This window comes from Monodelphis domestica, chromosome 7, assembly GCF_027887165.1.
Source record: "Monodelphis domestica isolate mMonDom1 chromosome 7, mMonDom1.pri, whole genome shotgun sequence".
Classification (NCBI taxonomy): Eukaryota; Metazoa; Chordata; class Mammalia; order Didelphimorphia; family Didelphidae; genus Monodelphis; species Monodelphis domestica.
In genome coordinates, this window is record NC_077233.1 from 25,346,477 (window position 1) to 25,367,268 (window position 20,792).

At 38.1% G+C, this 20,792-nt stretch overlaps 1 protein-coding gene across 2 annotated transcripts in view; it reads left to right on the forward strand.

Moving 5' to 3' along the window:
* SYNPR (synaptoporin) overlaps positions 1–20,792 on the forward strand; it is a 395,446-nt gene that overhangs the window by 362,854 nt on the left and 11,800 nt on the right. For both annotated transcript variants that reach the window (XM_007500015.3, XM_056804367.1), the window contains one exon: positions 19,107–19,298. In XM_007500015.3, coding sequence (XP_007500077.1) covers positions 19,107–19,298 — 192 coding nt within the window. The remainder of the gene's footprint in view (positions 1–19,106; positions 19,299–20,792) is intronic.

The following is a 20,792-nucleotide window of genomic DNA, read 5'->3' on the forward strand; positions in this document are numbered from 1 at the left end:
GTAGAACTCTTTTACAAGATCTTGTTGTAGGTCAGGAATTTAAATTCACCCCAGTACTCTGATTTTTCTTACCCAGAATCCTGCAAGTCAGCCCAATTGTACATCTTTGTTTCAAAAATAAAGGAATGTGAACTATGCCTACACATACAGAGGAAACAGGCTGTATACTCAGAGCTGGTTCAACCATTCAGGTTAATAGAAGAGGTTGAAAATTGCATATTTCCCAGTTTGGGGCAGGTCAGTTTAATCCAAATGTTCAGACCCAATGTATCTAGGAAAGTTGATGGCCTGAAGATAAGTTCCAGGACCCATTAACACAGAATCAAAACTTACGAAGGACTTCAGTCTTTTTCCTGACCAATAACAATAGCTGATAATAATGTGTTAGTATGTACTTTATCTCATCTAATCCAAAAGTACACACAAACCTCATTTGGTTATAGATAGACATGTTATTAACCAGATGAGAAAACTAAAGTTTGGTGAGATTAAGTAAAATTCCAGGAGTCTTACAACTAGTTTCAGAAGTGAGATTTGAACTCATATCTCTCCTGATTCTCAAACTAGCTCTCTGATGTTAAAAGTTAAATTTAAAAACTCCAGGTTCTTAGTTTTCATAGTTTATTAATCACTTGAAATAAAGAAAGCAAATGGATAGAGGTTTAAAACCTATTTTTCTACTCTAAGTCTGACCACATGTTGATCCTCCTCTATGACTCTGTCAGCCTCTCACACCACCATCCAGGGAAGTAGAGAGAGAGCCCCCACATGTCCCACACCACTCCTTTTATCCTCCCTTCCCACACATTATGCAACATAGGCCCACAAATGGTATGCACTGGGTCAGACAAGCAGGGGATGGCAAGTGGGAGGAGCGGATTCTATTTACACAGTCCCCCCTGTGATTCTATTGGGAGAAATATGCCACTATGGGCCAGCTAGTATTAGCCCTTCACAGACTTGAGTCAGTATCTAAGTTAATAGAAGAAGGGTACTTCTACTAGCTTCAGGAGACTTAAACCCTTATGCCAGTATAAAACTGGGGAACTCAAGAACCAATCAAAAACTAGTTATTTTTAATAACTTAGGATAGTTATTTAGCACTAACTGAAATGCAGACAAACAACAATCATAATTCAGCAACATTTTATTGGAATAGAAAAGAAAATTCAGTGCTTACTATTCAATTCAACAAGCATTCATTAAGACTCTGGTTTACCCAACAAAAAGTAATAAGAGTTCAAGAGCTGGTTTCAAAGACAGGAAAACCTACATTCATGTCCCACTTTCTGTTCATTTTTGACTTGGACTAGATTTCATCTATTTCTTATTAGGTTGAGAAGATTCACTATAGGTAAAATAAAGTTTCTCTATGTCAGGTTTAAATGGAAATATTATATTTTTGTGTAGTAGTGCTTTTGAGAATGAAATATAATTCATCTTTGATTCCCTGTGTTCTAATTAGCTTTCTATGAAGCTATGAAAACATACAACAACCCTCTTAGTGATTTGCTCCATAGAGAAGGAGTTAATGCAGAAGTTATGGAAGATCTGTAGGTACTTTACTGGCCAAACTTACACAATAAGTTCCCTAGTAGAATGACTTTCCAGTTTCAACTGATTGATTTTCTTAAAACTTTGTTATTATTCCTGTGGCTATTATTCTTATAACCACACTTTGATGTAATATCAGCTATACTAGAATAATGCATGATGGTCTTTTCATTCTTCCTTGATTGATTTTTAATCATATTCTCTATAGCAGCAGCTCTAAAGCTTTCCCTATCTCCTCAGTCTCCCTTTGCCATTTCTATTGCCCTTACCATTTTAAAGAGCATTTTCTTATAGAGCTATTGATAGCTTGGATTTTGTTCCCTTTAGATATGCCTATTCATATCCTTAAGACATTTTTCAATTGGGAATAACTCCTTTTCTTCTGAATTTGAATTAGTTCATCATATCTCTTAGAAATGAAACCATTTTCAGAGAAACTCACTATAAATATTTTCCCAGTTAATTATTTTCCTCCTAGCTATATTTTGTTTTTGCAAAGAAGTTTTATTTCATGTAATCAAAATAATGCTTTCTCTTCCATTATTGTTTCTATCTCTTGTTTGTTCATAAACCCTTCCTCTAAACATAGATGCATTGGGTAATTTCTTTGTTTCTTTAATTTCTTTATGATGTCACCTTTTAGATGTAAATGATGTATCCACTTGGAATGTATTCTTGGTGGGAGGTATATAGTGTTACTCTAAGCTTTATTTCCTCCATATTGCTTTTAATTTTCTCCAAAAGTTTTATCAAATAGTGTGCCCTTATCACAGTGGCTGGGGCTCTTGTGTTTATCAAACACCAGGTTTCTAGTTTCATTTGTGTCTTTGTACTGTGTAACTAATCTGGTCCATTGACAGATCTCTCTATTGTTTCAAGAAATACTTCTTTATAGTATCCTTTGATATCTGCTACTGGTAAGCCCCCTATGTTCTTACTTATTTCCTTATTTACCCTGAGATTCTTGACCTTTTGTGGCCTCAGAAGAATTTGTTTACTATTTTTTCTAGTTCTATAATCTATTAGTAGTGTGATTAGCATAGCACTGAATAAGTAAATGATATTTTAAAATTGTATGTTAAAATAGTATCATTCTTTTTATTATATTTTTGTCTAAGTCCACCCATAAGCAATTAATAGTCCTTCAGTTATATAGGTTGGTATTTATTTCTGTAAACAGTGTTCTGTTTTTATATTTATAGAATTATATTTATAGAGAATATCTTTAAAATTTCTCTATGAAAGATATGGCCTTGATAACTAAACCAGGGAGAATCAAAACAGAAAAGGAAAATTATAGACTAGCAAAATTGCAAGATATCAAATAAGCAGGCCCAAATCCTCAGCATTTCTGAGTAATACTATGAAAAGATGAAAAGATAGAAAATATAGATGAAAATATAGAAAGAAAAATTCCATTTATGATAACTACAAAATTTATAAAATAGTTAATGAGAATCAGTTTAACCGATTGTCTCTTAAGAGATGACCTCAACTCCCCATTTACTAAGTATATTGAGACCTTGAATCATAAGGTCTGTCGTTTTACATTCACAGCTCAAAATCTTTTTACATTTCCATTTGTCTTCTTCATTCCAAGTTTCTAGAGAACAGGTGACACCCCCCCCTTCTTCTCCATGCCAAATCTAACCTATTTATGTACTTGGTACTGGCTTCTTGACCCAGTTCCCTGTCTCTCTCTTTCTTTCCCTCTGTCTATGTATATTTCTTTCTGTCTGTGTCTGTGTCTGTGTCTCTCTTCTCTCTCTCTCTCTCTCTCTCTCTCTCTCTCTCTCTCTCTCTCTCTCTCTCTCTCTCTCTCTCTCTTTCTCTCTCTCTCTTTCTCTCTCTCTCTCTTTCTCTCTCTCTCTCTTTCTCTCTCTCTCTCTCTCTCTCTCTCTCTCTCTCTCTCTCTCTCTCTCTCTCTCTCTGTCTCTGTCTCTCTCTCTCTCTCCTCTTTTTCCCCTCTTCTCTCTGTCTCCTTCTCTGCCTCAGCCCCAGTCTAACAAAACAGCAAGTAACTTATCTATTGTCACACAGCCAAAATGTGTTGGGGACAGCTTCCTGGTTCCATAGCCATCCCTTTTTCTGCTATACCATACTCCAAAGAGATATAGAGTCTGAATTTATTAAGTTGGCTGAATTTCACTAGATTAAAATGAATTGAAGGTCTCCATCCAGTAACATGATTAGTTTAAGGTAGCACCTTGGGCACTTACTTGCTGTGTAACCTTATGAAAGTCCCATAACCTCTATGAATTTCTATTTCCCATCTATAAAATAGGGATAATCATGACAGCTACTCTGATTATATTATAGGGTGGTCACAAAGAACAAGACTATGAGGACTATGTTTAAATAGGATATTATAGCCATGTCTATACAAAGTCTAACTTGAATTTTTCCACCCAGGGAAATCAAGTGAAAAGGAGCAGGTGATGAAGTATGAAAAGAGCACTATCCCATTGGGCTAACCCAAAGACCTAGAGTATCAGTTTGAAGTTGAAAGTGAGGAGCTCACCCCAGGTTCACTATCTGCTTAATATATTATTCTTGATGACAAGGTGCTAAACATTGCCATCTTTTTGCTGTAGAAGGAATATAAGTGAACTCTAAATTCAACATCCTGATATAATACCCACATTGCCTGGCCTTAGTTACACTTTATCTATAAATATAGTTTGCATCCCTACATTATATATGTGTGTGTGTGTAAATATATATATATATATATAAACCAATGATTAAAAGACTGTTGAAATACCCACCAAAATGGCTTCTATATTAACCAAACCTATAAACTTCATCTTTTTCTACCTATACTATCTATATTAATAAAACCAAACCAGTTTAACAATTTTTCTCTCCAAGGCAAAAGTGAGTCAGTCCCTGCTTTCAAGGGGTATGATTCTACTAAGGGGAAATGTTCATTAAATCAATTAGCAAGCACTTGTTGAATTTCTACTGTGTTATAGACACTGTGTTAGATGTCTCTCTGAAGAACTTTGGTATCAGTTTTGAGACATGGGAAGACCATAGGAGCACAGGACCATCCAGCTTGGCATACCTGCATCAGAGAAGGTCCTGGCTCTATGAGCAAAGCAGAATTGCAGTAGTTCGAAAGAAAGATGAGATGAGCAAATTTGGAGACATCTTCATCCCAAAAATGTTCATGTGGTCTATTTCTGCCCAACCTGTGGCAGTCTTCTAAGCCCTTATTGGTCTGATCAGCATAATTGGACATACTGTACATTGATCCCAACATAGTGATATCATTTTGGATCTCTTCTAGAATGAAAGACCAAAAAAAAAAAACCTCCAAGAAGAGATATATAAAAGGGAGGAAAAGGAAGAAATTTAAATAGTGCCCCCTGTGTGCCAGGCATTGTGCTAAGTGCTTTTATATCATTTTATTTAACTGTTGCAACAACCCTGTGAGAGAGCTACTATTATTATCCTCATTTTACAGTTAAGGAAAAAAGAGACAAACAAAAGTTAAATGACTTGTCTGGGATCACATAACTAAGTCTGGGAAGCTGAATCTGAACACACATCTTATGGAGGAAACAATATATTATTCATAAAGAGGCAGATGCAATATACAAAAAATGTATATCAAAGAGAAGACCCAAGATGAAACACACCACTGGCCTCCTGTCAAAGATCTGATGAACTAATTCAGATTAGATAGATAAATTGATGTGGATTTAAAATTTTTTAACTTAAAATTTATTTAAAAAAATACATCCAAGTGCCAGTTACTGCAAATAATTAATCCTGTGAAATGGCCACATTATTCATACTTGCTCTCTATATTTCTACTGGCCTGGAGCCAATGTTTATATTTTACATACAATTGTAATTTCAAATAATCAGGTTCAGGCTGTGTTTATGGAAATTAGCCTTAGAGAGAAAGGCACTGTGGAAGTATAAGGAATAATAATAATAATAGTAATAATTAAAAATTACTAACATTTACATAGCACTGTCTATATTCCAGGCACTGTGCTGAGTTTTATTATTTATAATTTTTATCTCTTTGTAATTATTTATTTATTTTTATATTTATTTTATTTTATAATTTATTATATTTCTAATTATTATCTCATTTTACCTTCATAAAAACACTGTGAGAGAGAATACTATTATTCTCATTTTAAAGCTGAGGACAATGAGGCAAACAGATTAAGCAACTTGCTCAGGATCACATAATTAGTAAGTGTCTGAGGCTAGATCTGAACTCGGGTCTTCCTGACTCCAGGTCTGGTTCTCAAAGCACTGTGCCGAGGCAAAGTGGTATTATTGCAGAAGGGTGAGGATAACAGGAAAGATAGCAGGAAGGTACTCCCTGATGAAAGTATAATTTGAATTGTCTTTCAGAAATAAGTGATTCTGAGAGGCAGATGTGAGGAAGGAGAACATTTGGGCATGGAGGATAGTTAGAGATGAGCAGAGAAGCATCCATAATAAATGGCGAGAAACAAATAAGCCAGTATGGCTGGTCTGTAGATTGCATGAAGGAAAGATAACATGTAAGACGTATGGAGAGATGGGAAAGAGCTTAAGCTTACATTTTCCTGGAAGACATGGCCTGTTTGCAGGTAAATAAATGCAAGCCAAGGAGGGAAAAGCAGGGAACATTCATAAAGAGGATAATATTAGATCTAAACCTTGAAGTAGGCTACAGATTCTAAGGGGGCGGGCAGCATTCTCGAGCCATTGTCTCAATTTTCTCTTTCGCTTAGAATACAGAGACAATACACTAATAAATTCAGTCTTTTATTAGTCAGTTGGTTTTATCAGTTGGCTTCAAAAGCAGTAGCTATTACTTATTACAAGAAACAGGAGTGTTGAGTCATCCTTATTATATTGAACTCAAAGTGATTGATGGGGAGGGCAGTGAATGTTATATTTTGAAGACATTAAAATGAATTACAAATTCTTATTCAAGAAATTTCTTTATTATGGTTTATGAATAGCTACTCCTTGACCCAGTTGCACTTAGAATCTTCTAATGGCTATAGCAGAAGAATCACATAGTTACTTAACATGGGGGAATGAAGTTGTTAAGGAATTTAAGGAAAAGCAAGCATTGTGCTCATTACCTTTTCCATGAACAGAGTTCACCCAACTGAGACACTTCTTCAGAAAAGGATTCATGGAGAGAAGCTGGGTAGTTCAGTGGATTGAGAGTCAGGCCCAGAGATGGGAGGTCCTGGGTTCAAATCTGGCCTCAGACACTTCCCAGCTATGTGACCCTGAACAAGTCACTTAACCCCCATTGCCTAGCCCTTACCACTCTTCTGCCTTAGAACCAAGACACAGTATTGATTCTAAGATGGAAAGTAATGTTTTAAAAAAAAAAGAATTCATGCTTCAAGAAAATTCTATGTCATGGGAAATGTGCCTTCCTTGGTAAAGTAAGGAGATACAGCCCACATAACCAGATTATTTGACAAAGGGAAGGATGATTTTTTTCCCCACCAAAACTTGAGTAATTGGATTCTCTCAAGTAAATAAGATTGATTATGACTGAAAAAACACTTTAGTGTCAATTCTCAGCTAGCTCATACCAATACAAATCCTGACTTGGTTGTATTCTGTGGAAGACCAAGAAGAGGCTACAGGAACATAATAAATGGGGAAAAGGCTAAATAAAATCTGTATATTTATCACTAACAATATTTATTGAAAAGGAGATGGTTTCCTCAACAAGTCAATTTTCTTGTTTCCATGACACCATATAACTCTTTTGATGTAAACCTCAACCTGTCAACATTATGCCAAAGTTGATTTAGTCAAGTCACCAGTCATCAAAGAGTTCAGTGAAAATATCTCTCAATCAACCATTTTGTCTGCACAACTACGTAAGAAGATTGAGAGGCCAGTTCTTTCACTTCTCAGTCAAATATGTGTGCCTCCTGTGATTTCCCCCAGTGCCTTGCTACTAGGTTCTAAGGCTTTCCATTTCAAGATTCAGTGAAGGATGCTCAGTGTTGGTGTATTTTCATAGATGTCACTGACGGATACATGAAATTAGACATAGATAGAGAGGGAAACATTAGCTGTCTCTAAATGGCCCTAAGCAGTCATAGTTCCTCTCTAAAAGTCCTCCTGAGAACTGGTGACACTTAGTGGGTAGAGTACTGGGGTAGGGATCAAAGCAACTAGAAATACTGGAAAATGCATTAGGATAACAGCAGGCTCTCCAAGATTCTCAGAGCTAGTCCCTCTCCCTGTAATTCTGCCCCTTTATGGGTGAAACTATTCATATAATTAGCCTAAGGGTTTGGGACATGTAAATAGACTGTTGGCTTGGGTCTCATCTTCTGGTAAAGTCCCTGTCTGAAACTGGGATTTGCTCTTGATTCAGCCTCTCTGCTGTCATGTCTCTGCCTCGTTTCTCCTTCCATCAGTAACTAGAGGAGCTTGGGATTGCATCCTTTCACACAAGAAAGAGCTACAAGCTATTACCAGCCTAAATCCCTTAGCCTGTTCAAGCTGCTAGAGGAAAAAATGCTGAGAGGCAACAGTGCCCCTGTTTTCTCTTCATTAAATGCATGCTGTCCTCAACTCATGAAAAATCTATGCATACCTGACATCACACTCTATAAAAGCCCTCTTCTTAACCTCAGCACCCAAGTGCTTCATCCTGCGGAGGCTGCCATAAGATGACACCCAGAAACTCCCTATCAAAGAGGAAAGGGGGGACACAAAAGGAAGGTACATTACAATATTGTTTGTGAATGGATAGAACTCTCTGCTAACTAGGAGGGTCAGGGAAAGTGCTTTGTAGATGATACCCAAATTAAACCTTGAAGGAAACTGAGAAATGGATCACAGGATCATAAATTTAGGTCTGGCAGGAACGTTGGAGGTCATTTAATCCAAAACTTTCATTTCAGATATGGCAAAACTGGCTGAGAAAGATTATATGACTTTTCCAGGACCACAGAGCAAGATATGACAAGGTTCTACAGTGGGTTGAATGCCAGGCCTCAAGTCAGAGAGACACGAATTCAAGTCCAATCTCAGATGCTTACTTTCTATATGTCTTTGTAAATAATTTAACATTTGTCTCAGTTTCCTCATATGTAAACTGGGGATAATAATTTTTCCTATGTCCTGGGGTTGTTATGAGGACTGATCAAAGGAAATAATAATTATAGAGTTCTTAGCACCATACCTGGAATATAATAGATGCTCTATAAATGTTAGCTCTATAAATAAATCTATAAAATAAAAATTATCATTATTTATAGTAAGAGCCAGAGGCATACTCCATACTCATGTTGCCTATCAGTAGTAGAATAATAGTACTACTCTTTAGTGGTAAGTGGTGGTCAAATCTGAAACAGGATTTGAACTCAGGCCATCCTGGTTTCAAGACTAGCACTCACAACTCAGTGTATTGCTTAGCTGCCCAATTTAACTTATCAGATTCTATTTTCCCAATTTTATGGCAGTCTTTTTTTAATTTATTTTTATTTTTGTCATGCAAAATACAGTTCCAAATTGGTCATTGTTGTAAGAGCAAACCCATACATAACAAAATCCCTAAAATATGCTTGCAGTCCTAGAGAGTTGTAGGAGACACTGAGATTTGCATAGTGGCACAAAGCCAAACCAGGTTGAGAGTAACCAACAGGCCACACATCCATTGTTGAGGGGTGTATGCCCACCCCAAGTATGTGAAGACTTTCCCTGGTAGAACAGGCATGAAAGCAATTCCTTCCAATAGTCATGATGGTGCTTTGAAACAGGTGCTGGGAAAGATGCCATGGTCATCCACTCCATGCTGGGTCATTGTAATCATCCTAACTTTCATCTGTCACTGGTTTGTGTTTGGTTGGTTGGTTGGTTGGTTTTGTTTGGCCTTGTTTTATCCATAGTTTGAGTTTATTGCCAGAAAAAAAAGTATAGAAATTCCTAATCCCGGCAGTGAGGTATTCCAGAAGGAAGGGCTGACCCAGAGCCCATCAAAGTGGGTGGTTAAGATGTCATCCCCTCCAAGGAAGCTCGCCATCTTGGATCTGCAGGCACCAGCAATCTGGAGCCAACTACATACATCCCAAAGACAGAACAGGTTTGGAGGAATCCAGGTCTGTCACTGGGCTTTGATAACTGAAAGGGAACATGAGGTTGATAACTTTGTGCAACTCTACCTCACTTAAATCCAATTCACATGCAAGTCAAGGCATCACCCAGTGACATCATTGGTCCTCTTTATAAACAAAGGACCAACAACAACAAGGACAATGTGTGTCAGAGGTAGGGCAGGTTTCCCTGTGTTCCAGAGCTGCTCTCTATGTACCACCTCACATATGAGTCATCTCACAATTCTTAGCATAACTCCCCACCACTGATGTAATCCCAGCTTGCCTACAATGCTGACAATAAGAGCTTACTCCTGCTCCCTAATCATGGGTTCTGGAAACTGACATCAAAACAACTCTCTATGACAGAACACTTGACAACCCGTACAGTAACTCTCACCTGATCCTCACAAGATTCCTGGGAGGTCCTGGCGAATGTTGTTACCCACATTTAACAGAGGGGGAAATCGAAGCTTGGAGTTAAAGTGACCGACACAAAGTCCCAGAACAGACAAAAACTCCTAACCCCAGCAGCCCTAAGCCCCAAGTCCCTGTCTCTCTCTGCCACAGCAGGCTGATCTGGTCATTAGAAAAGAGAAGCAGGATGCCAGCTTTTCTGCTTTACATTCCAGAGGTTTTCATCCCTTCATTCCAAGTCCTGGAATGTGAATGTGTATGTATGTGTATGCATAGATATATATATGTATATATAAATGCATAAAATTAAGTATAGAAGATAATAAAAGAAAAAATTATTATATGCATATGAATATACTTTTTTGGATAACTGTTTCACTGATTGGATTCTTTTATTGTCTCTATTTTGCATTTTAAGCATTTGGCACCATCATTTTGAGAAGGGATCTTTGGTCTTCACCAGACAGCCAAAGTAAGGATCTATGGCACACAGATGTGAAGAAGCCCTGCTCTAGTTAGTCATGCTTTTAGAGGCATCTCTTGACTAAGAGAATTGGACTCCGGAGCCAAGGAGAGCTGAGTTCCAGCCCCAACCTGTGATGCAAACTGACTTTGGCTTAGCATAAGCTCTTCACCTCTCAGAGACTCCTGGCAGTTCTCTAACTATAAGTAGGATTTGGTATTTGACAGATTTGAGTTGGTAGAACTTGTGTGAATTTCCTATGGATTCCCTATTCTAAATAAGCATTTATTAAGTACCTACTGCATGCCAATGAAATCATGGTTCCAAAAAAGCATTTTTACAAAAATCATTGAATGCTGCCTCATTGAGACAACAAGCTAGTCAACAGCAATCACCCATTACAATCTGGGTGATCTTTCTGTGCTATCCTAATAGGACATCTTGCCCACACAGTAAGGAGAAAGTAATGGAATAATATAAGATGCAATATAATTTAGCACCAAGTCACAGTATATGGTAAAGGATCACAGAAGATCAAAGAAAGAAGAGATCCCTTAGAAGTTGGAATACAGGTTAAATAGAAACTCTGAACATCGGGGATGACTTTTCTTCCCTAATACTTTTGGATTTTAGGAAGTAAGCTCTTTCCTTCTCCCTTCCCCCAAAAGCACTACACAGTCACAAATATATTCACACATACTCTCACACTCATATACTGTCATACACACACACACATGACTTCACATACCACCTCCCACACCTGCTATACAACAGCACCATGGCTGAGGGAGACACAAGAGACAATCTTTGCTAAAAGAGCTTTTTCCCTATCTCTAGAACTCATGCACACCTCGTGGTCCCCAAATGGTTATAGTTGCTCTAACCTATAATTAACAGGAAGAAGTAGAAGCAGTGGGGTAAATATGACTTCAGCAATCAACTTCCAGTTGTTCCTCTCCTAAAGCTCAGCTTCTGGTTTGAAAGCCAAATGTAGTATTTTTAGCCTTTCTGCTTCTTCCTTTGGACTGGAAAGTCACAGCAGGATCATAGTGAAGGCAAACTCAGCTGGAGCTAGGGCAACCACAGAGCCGAAGAATTTAATCTCTAGTAGGTCAGAAGTGCTACCCTTTACCCATCTGCCAGGGACTGACAGATGAGTTGATATATGGTACTGTAATGAGTCTTCAGTTCTCACCAGCATTAGAAAAACTTGAAAAATAGCAGCTCTTTTCTTGACCTTCTTGATGTTAATGCAGTTTGCTCACTTGCAAGGGAAAAAATCACTATAGACTATCTTCCTCTAAACTGAAGGTTTTGCATAAATGTTAAGGGGCAAACAGTTTATATATTTGCCAGCCAGCTCTAAAACCACAGCCATTATTTTCATCTCTTAAATTCAATCAACTTTGAAAGAAATTGAGCTTGAAATTGCTATGAAAAATAATTATCTGCATAACTGACTTCCCTTTTAAACAAATTCCAGTAAAGTTATAAAACATTCAAAGTTTTTTTAACTGGGGATTCAGAGAGGGGACAGGAAAAATAGACAGTTGTATTCTTAACATAGTGACTTAACATAGTAGGAACTCAATAAGATGCAATGGATTTAAGTGAATTGAGTCAAAATAAATTGAATTGAATGATGATCATGAGAAGGCCTGGGCTGTAGACCACTTGGGAAGGCAATATTAGATAGACTGCTGAACTGCTTAGGGCTCAGATTTCTTCCCTATAGAATTAGAGGAGCAGATTAAATGATCTCTGAGATCATTTTCAGCTGTGCTATTTTAAAGTGTTGGTTGGAAATAGGAATACTTTCCCAAAAGATTTTGATAAATTCAATCAAGAACAAATTCATACATGCTTATTAAGTAAGTAAAAAGGTTTACTTTTGGTCTTTTGTTAATCAATCATGTTAAGGAAAAAATTCAGTTTTGCAATTGGAAACTACTAAGAAATTATCTAATTCAAATCATACCTGAAAAATCATCTCATCTTCTATAACCTAAGTAATTGGTCATCTAGCCTTTGCTTGAAGACTTCCAGTATGGAGGAAACTACTATATCCCGTTTCACTTTTAGATAACTCTCATTCTTAGTAGTTTTTCTTTTGTCAGACCTAGTTTCTTTCTATCCATTGTTTCTAGGTTTACTCTCTAACATAAAGTACAAGTCCAATCTTTGCTCTATATGACAGCATTTCAAGTACTTGAACATGGTTATTATATCTTCTCTGAATCTTTTCTTTTCAAGCCCAATATCCCTAGTTCCTTCAACTGATCCTCATAGGGCTGTGATGGTGAACCTATGGTTGTGTGCCAAATATGGCACACAGAGACCTCTCTGTGAGTACATGTGCCATCTCCAGCAGAGTTAGTTACTAGAAATGCAGAGGGGCTCTGGTGGAGCTGCTACCTTCCCCCTCTCCACCATGCCTCCCCACCCTGCTGTGCTTACTATTTCCCCTGAGCAGAGCACTCAGGCCACTACCCTCCATTTCTCCCTCTCCTGTATGGGGTAAGATGGAGTGGGGAGGGACACTCAGTCTAGAGGGGCACTGCACACAAGAGGGGGTGGGTATGTCACATAGTCTGAGGCAGGGCACAGTTCATGGTCTCTAAGAGGTTCTAAAAGGTTCACCATCACATCATCATAGGGCATGAATCTGAGTCCTTCACAATACTGACAGCCCTCTTCTAGACTGCTTCCAAAAATTATCCTTTTTCTAAGAGGTGAGGCACAGGCATACCCTTCCATAATATATCCATTGTGTCCAAGATAGAATCCTTGACTGAAATAGATCTGAAGTTTCACCTAGTAACTATGGAACTCCTTATATCTTCAATTACATGGTTCTGTAAGTACTCAGTGTGAATTAGAAGTAAACACTATTCAGTAACAAGCTTGAAGATTAATTCTAGATGCAGGTGAAAGCTTTGAATCTGTATTGATACAACCTTCCCAACTCCCTCACCAGTTTTCTTTTGAAAAAGACAATCCATTTAATTATATTGATTCACTTTTCACATGCATACTTCAATGATCCTAAAGCCCAGTGGGATTTTTCTGCATGCAACCCAGACTATGAGTGATCATTTCAGATTGGAATGCTATTGCTGTTTATATTGGAAAAGATAATGAAGACAAATGGGGAGACTGAACTGATTTAATGTCAGTTTTTAATTCAGTATATTGGGACAGCTAGATGTTGCAATGGATAAAACACGGCTTGGAATCAGGACTCATCTTCCTGAGTTCAAATCAGACCTCAGACACTTACCAGCTGTGTGACCCTGAGCAAGTCTTTAAAATCTGTTTGCTGTAGTTTCTTCATCTGTCAAATGAGCTGGAGAAGAAAATGACAAATGACTTCAGTATCTTTGGTAAGACATGACCAAAATAACTGAAAAAACAAAAATTTGGTATATTTGGTAAAATAATAATTGTAGACAATCAGACAATAAAAACTGTAAATTTTAATTTCAACCTAGGCCATTTTTGTCTCTGTTGTCATGTAATTCCTCCATAACAGAGCTATGTAATGCCCTACCTTTTTATCTTTTCATATCTTGGGTGTGTTGATCTATCACCCCATCAGTTCATCAGCTATGTCTGACTTTTACTCTATTACTAGACCACTTTCTTCTTTTCAGGCATATCAGTCCTCAGTAATGTTTTGCATAGTGTACATTTCATGTGTGCATTCATACACAAATTATCTTGGGTGACATAATTCATTCAATCTGCTTACATTCATTCTTTACTCCATGGGGTTCTTTTTCATTTTAATACTTCCATGTTTGTTGTGTCTATTTATTGATTGTAGAATAGATCAGAGAACAGTGGAACTAGAAGGGAACTTAAATATCATTTTGTGACTCCGGAGTTCTTAACCTAGGTTTGATGAACTTTTTTTTTAATATTTTGGTAACTATAACTCAAAGTAATTGATTTCCTTTCTTATACCATGTATTTTATTTTATTTATTCACTTAAAAACCCTCTGAGAAGGGGACTATGGCTTCACCTATACAGATAGATGAATGAATCTATGACACAAAGAAAGTTTCAATCCCCAATGTTGACCAGTCCCATCAGTTTAAAACTGAGTTTCTGTAGTATCTTCTATAAGAAAAAAAAAACAACAACACTTTTCTTGGTGCCCTTGGTGGTTATATAATCAATTGTGAATTTAGCTAAAAGGAACCTTAGTAGTCATTTAGTCCAATGTTTTTTGTTTTGCTTTGTTTTGTTTTAATAAAACCCTTACCTTCCATCTTAGAATCAAAACTGGGTATTGGTTCCAAGGCAGAAGAGTGGTAAGGAAGGGCTAGGCAATGGGGGTCAAGTGACTTGCTCAGGGTCATACAGCTGGGAAGTGTCTGAAGCCAAATTTGAACCCAAGACCACCCATCTCTGGGCCTACTTTTTTGTTTTAGATGTGTGGAAACAGAAGCCCAAAATCACTCCGGGAGTAACAGAACTAGAAGCTGAATTTGGGTCTTGTAACTCTAAATCCAGGACCAAGTCCTCTCTTCCTTTCCAGATTTTGTGTTGCCTCTCCCATTCTGCACCCTCACCTCCAACCCATGTAAACTTCTTGAGGCAATAGTCCTTTTCCATTATGTCTTTTTCCAGTGCACAGCACAGTGCCTGACATGTGGTGGGGTCTTAAGCAATACTTATTGGCTTGTATTGGACTTCCAAAAACATAAGCATCTTGCCACTACAAAAAGGAGAAGCAGACCTAGAACCTAGCTTTTGTGACCTCCAGTCTAGTAAGCTTCCCATTATACTATATGAGACAGCTAAGTGATGCCGTAGATAAGGTGTTGGATATGAAGTCAAGAACCCCTAAATTCAAAAATTGTGTGACCCTGGGCTAGTCATTTAACCTAAGTTTTCTCATCTATAAAATATAGATAATAATAGGATCTACTTCACAGACTTTTTGTGAGATTCAAATGAGTAGGACATTTCAAACCTTAAGGAGCTGTATAAATCCTACATTTTATTATGGTTATATAACATGGAGCAAACAGCAACATAACATAGTGGAGATAGTTGGCATTGGAGCTAGGAAAACCTGAGCTCAAACCCGCCAGTGTGGGTCTTTGGTGCCAGACTCCAAGTTACAAAGTACTGATCTCCTTGGATAGAGGGAGATTCCCATGCCACTGAAATGTAAGGCTTCCCACATCCTCCTCTCCCTCAAAATAGTATGCAGCAGAGTTTGTGTTGCATGGATAAATGAATAACTTGTCTAGTGGAGACATTCATCCATAGCGGAGTTGTCAAAGGGCCAACAATATGCCCATTTTGCACAACAATCATAAAAATCACTTGCATCAGCATTAACTGAGCAGTGTAGAAGGTACAGAAGGGCTTTGGGGATACTTCACCGTTTATGGAAAAGAAAGAAGAAAATGCCTGAGACCTCAGAATTGTGGTTGCACAACCAAAAATCAATGGATAAAATGTTCAGTAAAGTCAGCAGCAAATGAAAAGTACAATGCGTCAATCAGAATCAAATTTAACTGGAGGAAAAAAGAAATGAAATCCTAGAGCAGTTCTCTAAACAACAAGGCCCCACTCAAGCATGAAACGAGAAGATGGATTATTACCCAGTTCCCTTGTAAATAAAGGAATCTTGGTGTCATCTGCCTTTTTCCCCCCTTGGCAACAGCCAGATTAATTGATGATGCCAGCAGTAATATTTCTTACAGTGATAAAATAAAACAAATCTGTGAGCTATCCCCCAAATTAATAACATTGTGAAGCATGTAATCCTAGCATCTGGATGGGGTCAGAAAATTGGCTGCTTATATCCTGTTCACCTCCAAAAGGAAAATAGTGAATGTATTTGGAAAGTTGAACCCAGCTACAGATGGTATTGGGGAGGAAAATGCTCAGCCTGATTTCCATCTCTCTTCCTACCTCTGTGCATCTCTTCCCTGCGCAGATCTCCAGCTGAGTTCAAAGAGAACTTGGCTTCCAGAGGAGATGTGCTGATTTACATGAGAGGATAGTGAGGAGGTCCCCAATGTTTTGGTTGGATAAGAGTTGAGATGTTATAGAAGGATGGGCAGTTTCATGATGGGATTTTCCAAACAAGCAATATGGAAATGAGAGCAGCTGGTACCAACAGTCCCTTGGCTTATTAGCCAGTGTATAATCCATCCCCAAAAAAACACAGTATTTTTCCCAAAATTATAATCAAAGTACCCAAACCCAAAGTTCTACATTGGCTATGAGTTTTGATTGTTTATTCAAGCCTCAATTTTTTCCTCTGTAAAATGGGATGAAATGAGTATTGTGTAGTAGATGGAAGACTATCTTTAAAGGAAGGGAAGGGAAGGGAAGGGAAGGGAAAGGAAGGGAAGGGAAGGGAGGGAAGGGAAGGGAAGGGAAGGGAAGGGAAGGGAAGGGAAGGGAAGGGAAGGGAAGGGAAGGGAAGGGAAGGGAAGGGAAGGGAAGGGAAGGGAAGGGAAGGGAAGGGAAGGGAAGGGAAGGGAAGGGAAGGGAAGGGAAGGGAAGGGAAGGGAAGGGAAGGGAAGGGAAGGGAAGGGAAGGGAAGGGAAGGGAGGAAGGAAGAGAGAAAAGAGAGAAGGAGAGAAAGGAGGGAGGGATGGTGGGAAAAAGAAAGCATTCATTAAGTGATTATTTTGTGTCAGTCAGGGCAGCTAGATTGCACAGAGGGATAAAGTCCTAAGCCTGGAATCAGGAAGACATCTTCTTGAATTCCAATCCAGCCTCACTTACTAGCTATGTTAATCTAGACAAATCACTTCACCTTGTTTGCTCAGTTTCCTCATCTGTAAAATGAGCTAAAGAAGGAAATGGCAAACCACTCCAGTATCTTTGCTGAGAAAATCCCAAATGGGGTCCCAAAAAAGTTTTCACGTAACTTACCCAGAGTCACACAGCTTCTCTGAGGTAGGATTTAAATACAGATCTTCAAGTGTCAAAAGTTTGGCATTCTATTTACTTTACTAATATATCTACATTGGATATGCACATATAATAAAATATAAGTTCCTCAAGTACAGAAATCAAATATTTTTTGTCTTTGTGTCCCCAGTACAGTTAGTAGGCTCTTTACAAATGTATATTGATTGACTTTTCTGTGTACATGTTATTTCTCTCTAGTACCATGTGAGCTTCTGAAGATCAAGGACTGTTTCCCCTTTTTGAATGAATCTCTAGTTCTAGAGTAATGCCTAGGATATAGTATGTGCTTTAAAATGTGAATTGAATGGAAGGGAATGAAAAGGTGGAGAAGAGAACTAGATCTCCTGGATTGAAGCCTCTAACTTAGAATGAAATGCTTCTGAGTCATTTCTGTCTATCCAGTTCATGTGAACTGACTCAGAATATTGTTTCATTTCAGTGATTAATTATGTTTTATGGCCATGGAGTCTTTGGAAATACATATTTGTTCACCCCAAAAAAATCTTTTGATCATTAATGCATATGAGTTTTTTTAAGGGTATTTGAACCTTCTAAGTCCTGGCTTAGAGAAGAATGAAGAAATATCTAATCTTGGCCAGATGTTTCATTTTCTCTTTTTTCTCTTGTAATTTGTATTCCTAGTACTCAACACAGTGCCTGAATCACAGTAAGCACTTAATAGCACTTGTTAATAAAATGCTGAGCCTGGAGTAGGGATGGACTAGGTTGGAGACTGGCCTCAGACACTGTGTGACCCTGGGCAAGTCACTTACCCAATTGTCTAGCCCCTGCCACTCTTCTGTCTTAGAATTGATATTAAAACAGAAAGTAAGGGTTTATTGGTCTGACAACTTAATATTGCTAAATGAAGGAACAGTTGATTTGAGATTAATCTAGGAAGAGAATTTGGAGGAACATGGCATAACATTAAATACAACATAATTTCATTCCATGGTCCCACTCAGCACTGGAAAGAAAATTCAAACCTTGGCCATCTCAGATTCTTCCTAGCTAGTCTCTCTTCATTTGCCAAAAGTTCACAGGTAATAATAGAAGTCAGTATTCCCTCTGGCTCTCTTGGAACAAATGGACACCCTCCTTTGACAAGGCTTATTGCAGCAGACCCATATGGTTCAGTAGGATGTTAGGATGTTTTTCTTTTAATTCCCATCATCCTTTCCATTAGTTTAATTTCCCTTCATCTCTAAGCCATGTCTTTCACTCCTTCAAATATTTTTTAGAAATTTGAAAAACCATTAAAATTCTGACACAGCTTAGCATCAGAACACATCTGCCAGACTATAACATATAACAGTTTAGAAATAGCTCATGAAATTTGAAAAGATTTACCAAAATCAAGGCTCCCACCTAGACAGGTCCGTGTTTGGAATTCCATTTGGCAATCCCAGTTATGTGGAGGAAACAAGAACTCAATATATTTACATTCTTCTTAAGGAAACTATTCAGTATTCTTTGCTCCTAGTATTTGCTCTAAGTCTACCACCATTCATTAAGAGTTTACTATGTAGGCCAGATGCTATACTGAGATGTTTGTTGAAATAAACTGAATTTCTGCATATCCACTTTTCTTTTTCCATCATTTTTTCTCCTCCTTTGATTTTCTAGGATTTCATCGTCACAGTCGTCTTCTCATTTCTGTGGCTGGTTGGTTCATCCGCTTGGGCAAAAGGACTTTCTGACGTCAAGGTAGCAACAGATCCAAAGGAAGTCTTGTTACTGGTGTCAGCTTGTAAACAACAGTCCAACAAGTGTGCGGCTGTCCACAGCCCCGTGATGTCGAGTTTGAATACTTCTGTGGTAAGTATGTTTCATTGTATGCATGACCCTGAGCTCTTTGCTCATGATTGAATCAACTACTGCTACCGTCTCCAAAAACTTGCAGAAATTCTGTTTCCAAAACTAGGTCAATCCAAAAGTTGATGTATCAGCCCATAGGGAAGATTAATCTGTGGACCTTCTAGTTCCAGAGGGTCAGAATCTGGAGACTTTAATATATCCAATTATGGAGTCCTTAATAAGAACCCAGCAGGTATTAGTAACAACTCGAATGAGAATCAAGACTAAATTCTCACCCAGAAGCAAATTTAGAATGTGAATGCTGAGGTCCGAGGCTGGCAGAAATTGAAAGAAATATTTGAAGGCTGAGAAATTGGCTGTGAACAACACAGTGTTCAAATCACACTTCTTTTGAACCTACCCAACTGATTGCTTAGAAAAAAGTTCTCAGGCCTGCTGGGGTGCTGAAAAGAATACATGGAATATTAAAACATACACGCATCACAGTTATAGTCATGTTTTTACCTTTTCCCTGCTTCTCATTGCAAGATTTGTTTGGAAAAGTAGTTATCAAATGATATTATATAACCTTAGAGCTAGAAGGGAACTGAAGGTCCTCTAATAAAGCACTTTTGTGTGACAAATGAGGAAACTGAGGTAAATTGAAGAAGCGACTTGCTCAAGATTTCACAACTCTTCAAATTAGTATTTAAACCCAAGACCACCAACTACAAGTCAAGTTCTTTTCCCACCACACTAAGTCCAAAATGATCCAGGGAGATGGTAGAAGAAACATGACTTCAGTTAAGAAACTATTGTCATAGAGAATCATCAAACAATGACTTTCAGACTAAGAACATCGTGAGTTTGGCAGGAACACAAAGTCAACATTTCGGTTTCCAACTCTGTGTTAGTGCTTAGAATAAGTTCTATCCATAGAAGACATGGCCTATGAGAGCAATCTGACATCCAGTCTGTGACATCCAATTCATGAAGGATTTGTTAAGAATTTGCCATGCTGGTCCCTAGAGATACAAAGACGAGAACAAAAGCCATCCCTTACATGGGGGGGGGGAGGGGTTGCTTAGTCAACACGTCCATAGTTGCCATTACAAAACAGAAACCAGCTAAATATTCAGTGATTTCAGAGGATGAAACAAACACTAAGGAGCTAGAGAAAGCAGCACTTGAATCAATCAGTCCATAAACATTGATTAAGTACTTGCTATTTTCCAGGGAATGCTCTAAGCACTGGGGAATCAAAAGGAGGTGAAAGATAATCCCTGCTCTCAAGTTGCTTACAGTCTAATGGAGGAGTCAACATGCAAATAACCGTGTTCAAACAAACTTTAGCTAGAATAAATTGGAAATACTTAACAGAAGGAAGGCACTAGACTTACAAGGTGCTGGGAAAGACATTCTACATGGGCTAGGACTTTAGGTGTGATTCGAATGAATCCAGGAGTCAGGGATGAGGAGGGAGAGCACTCCAGACACAGAGGACAGCCAGGGAGG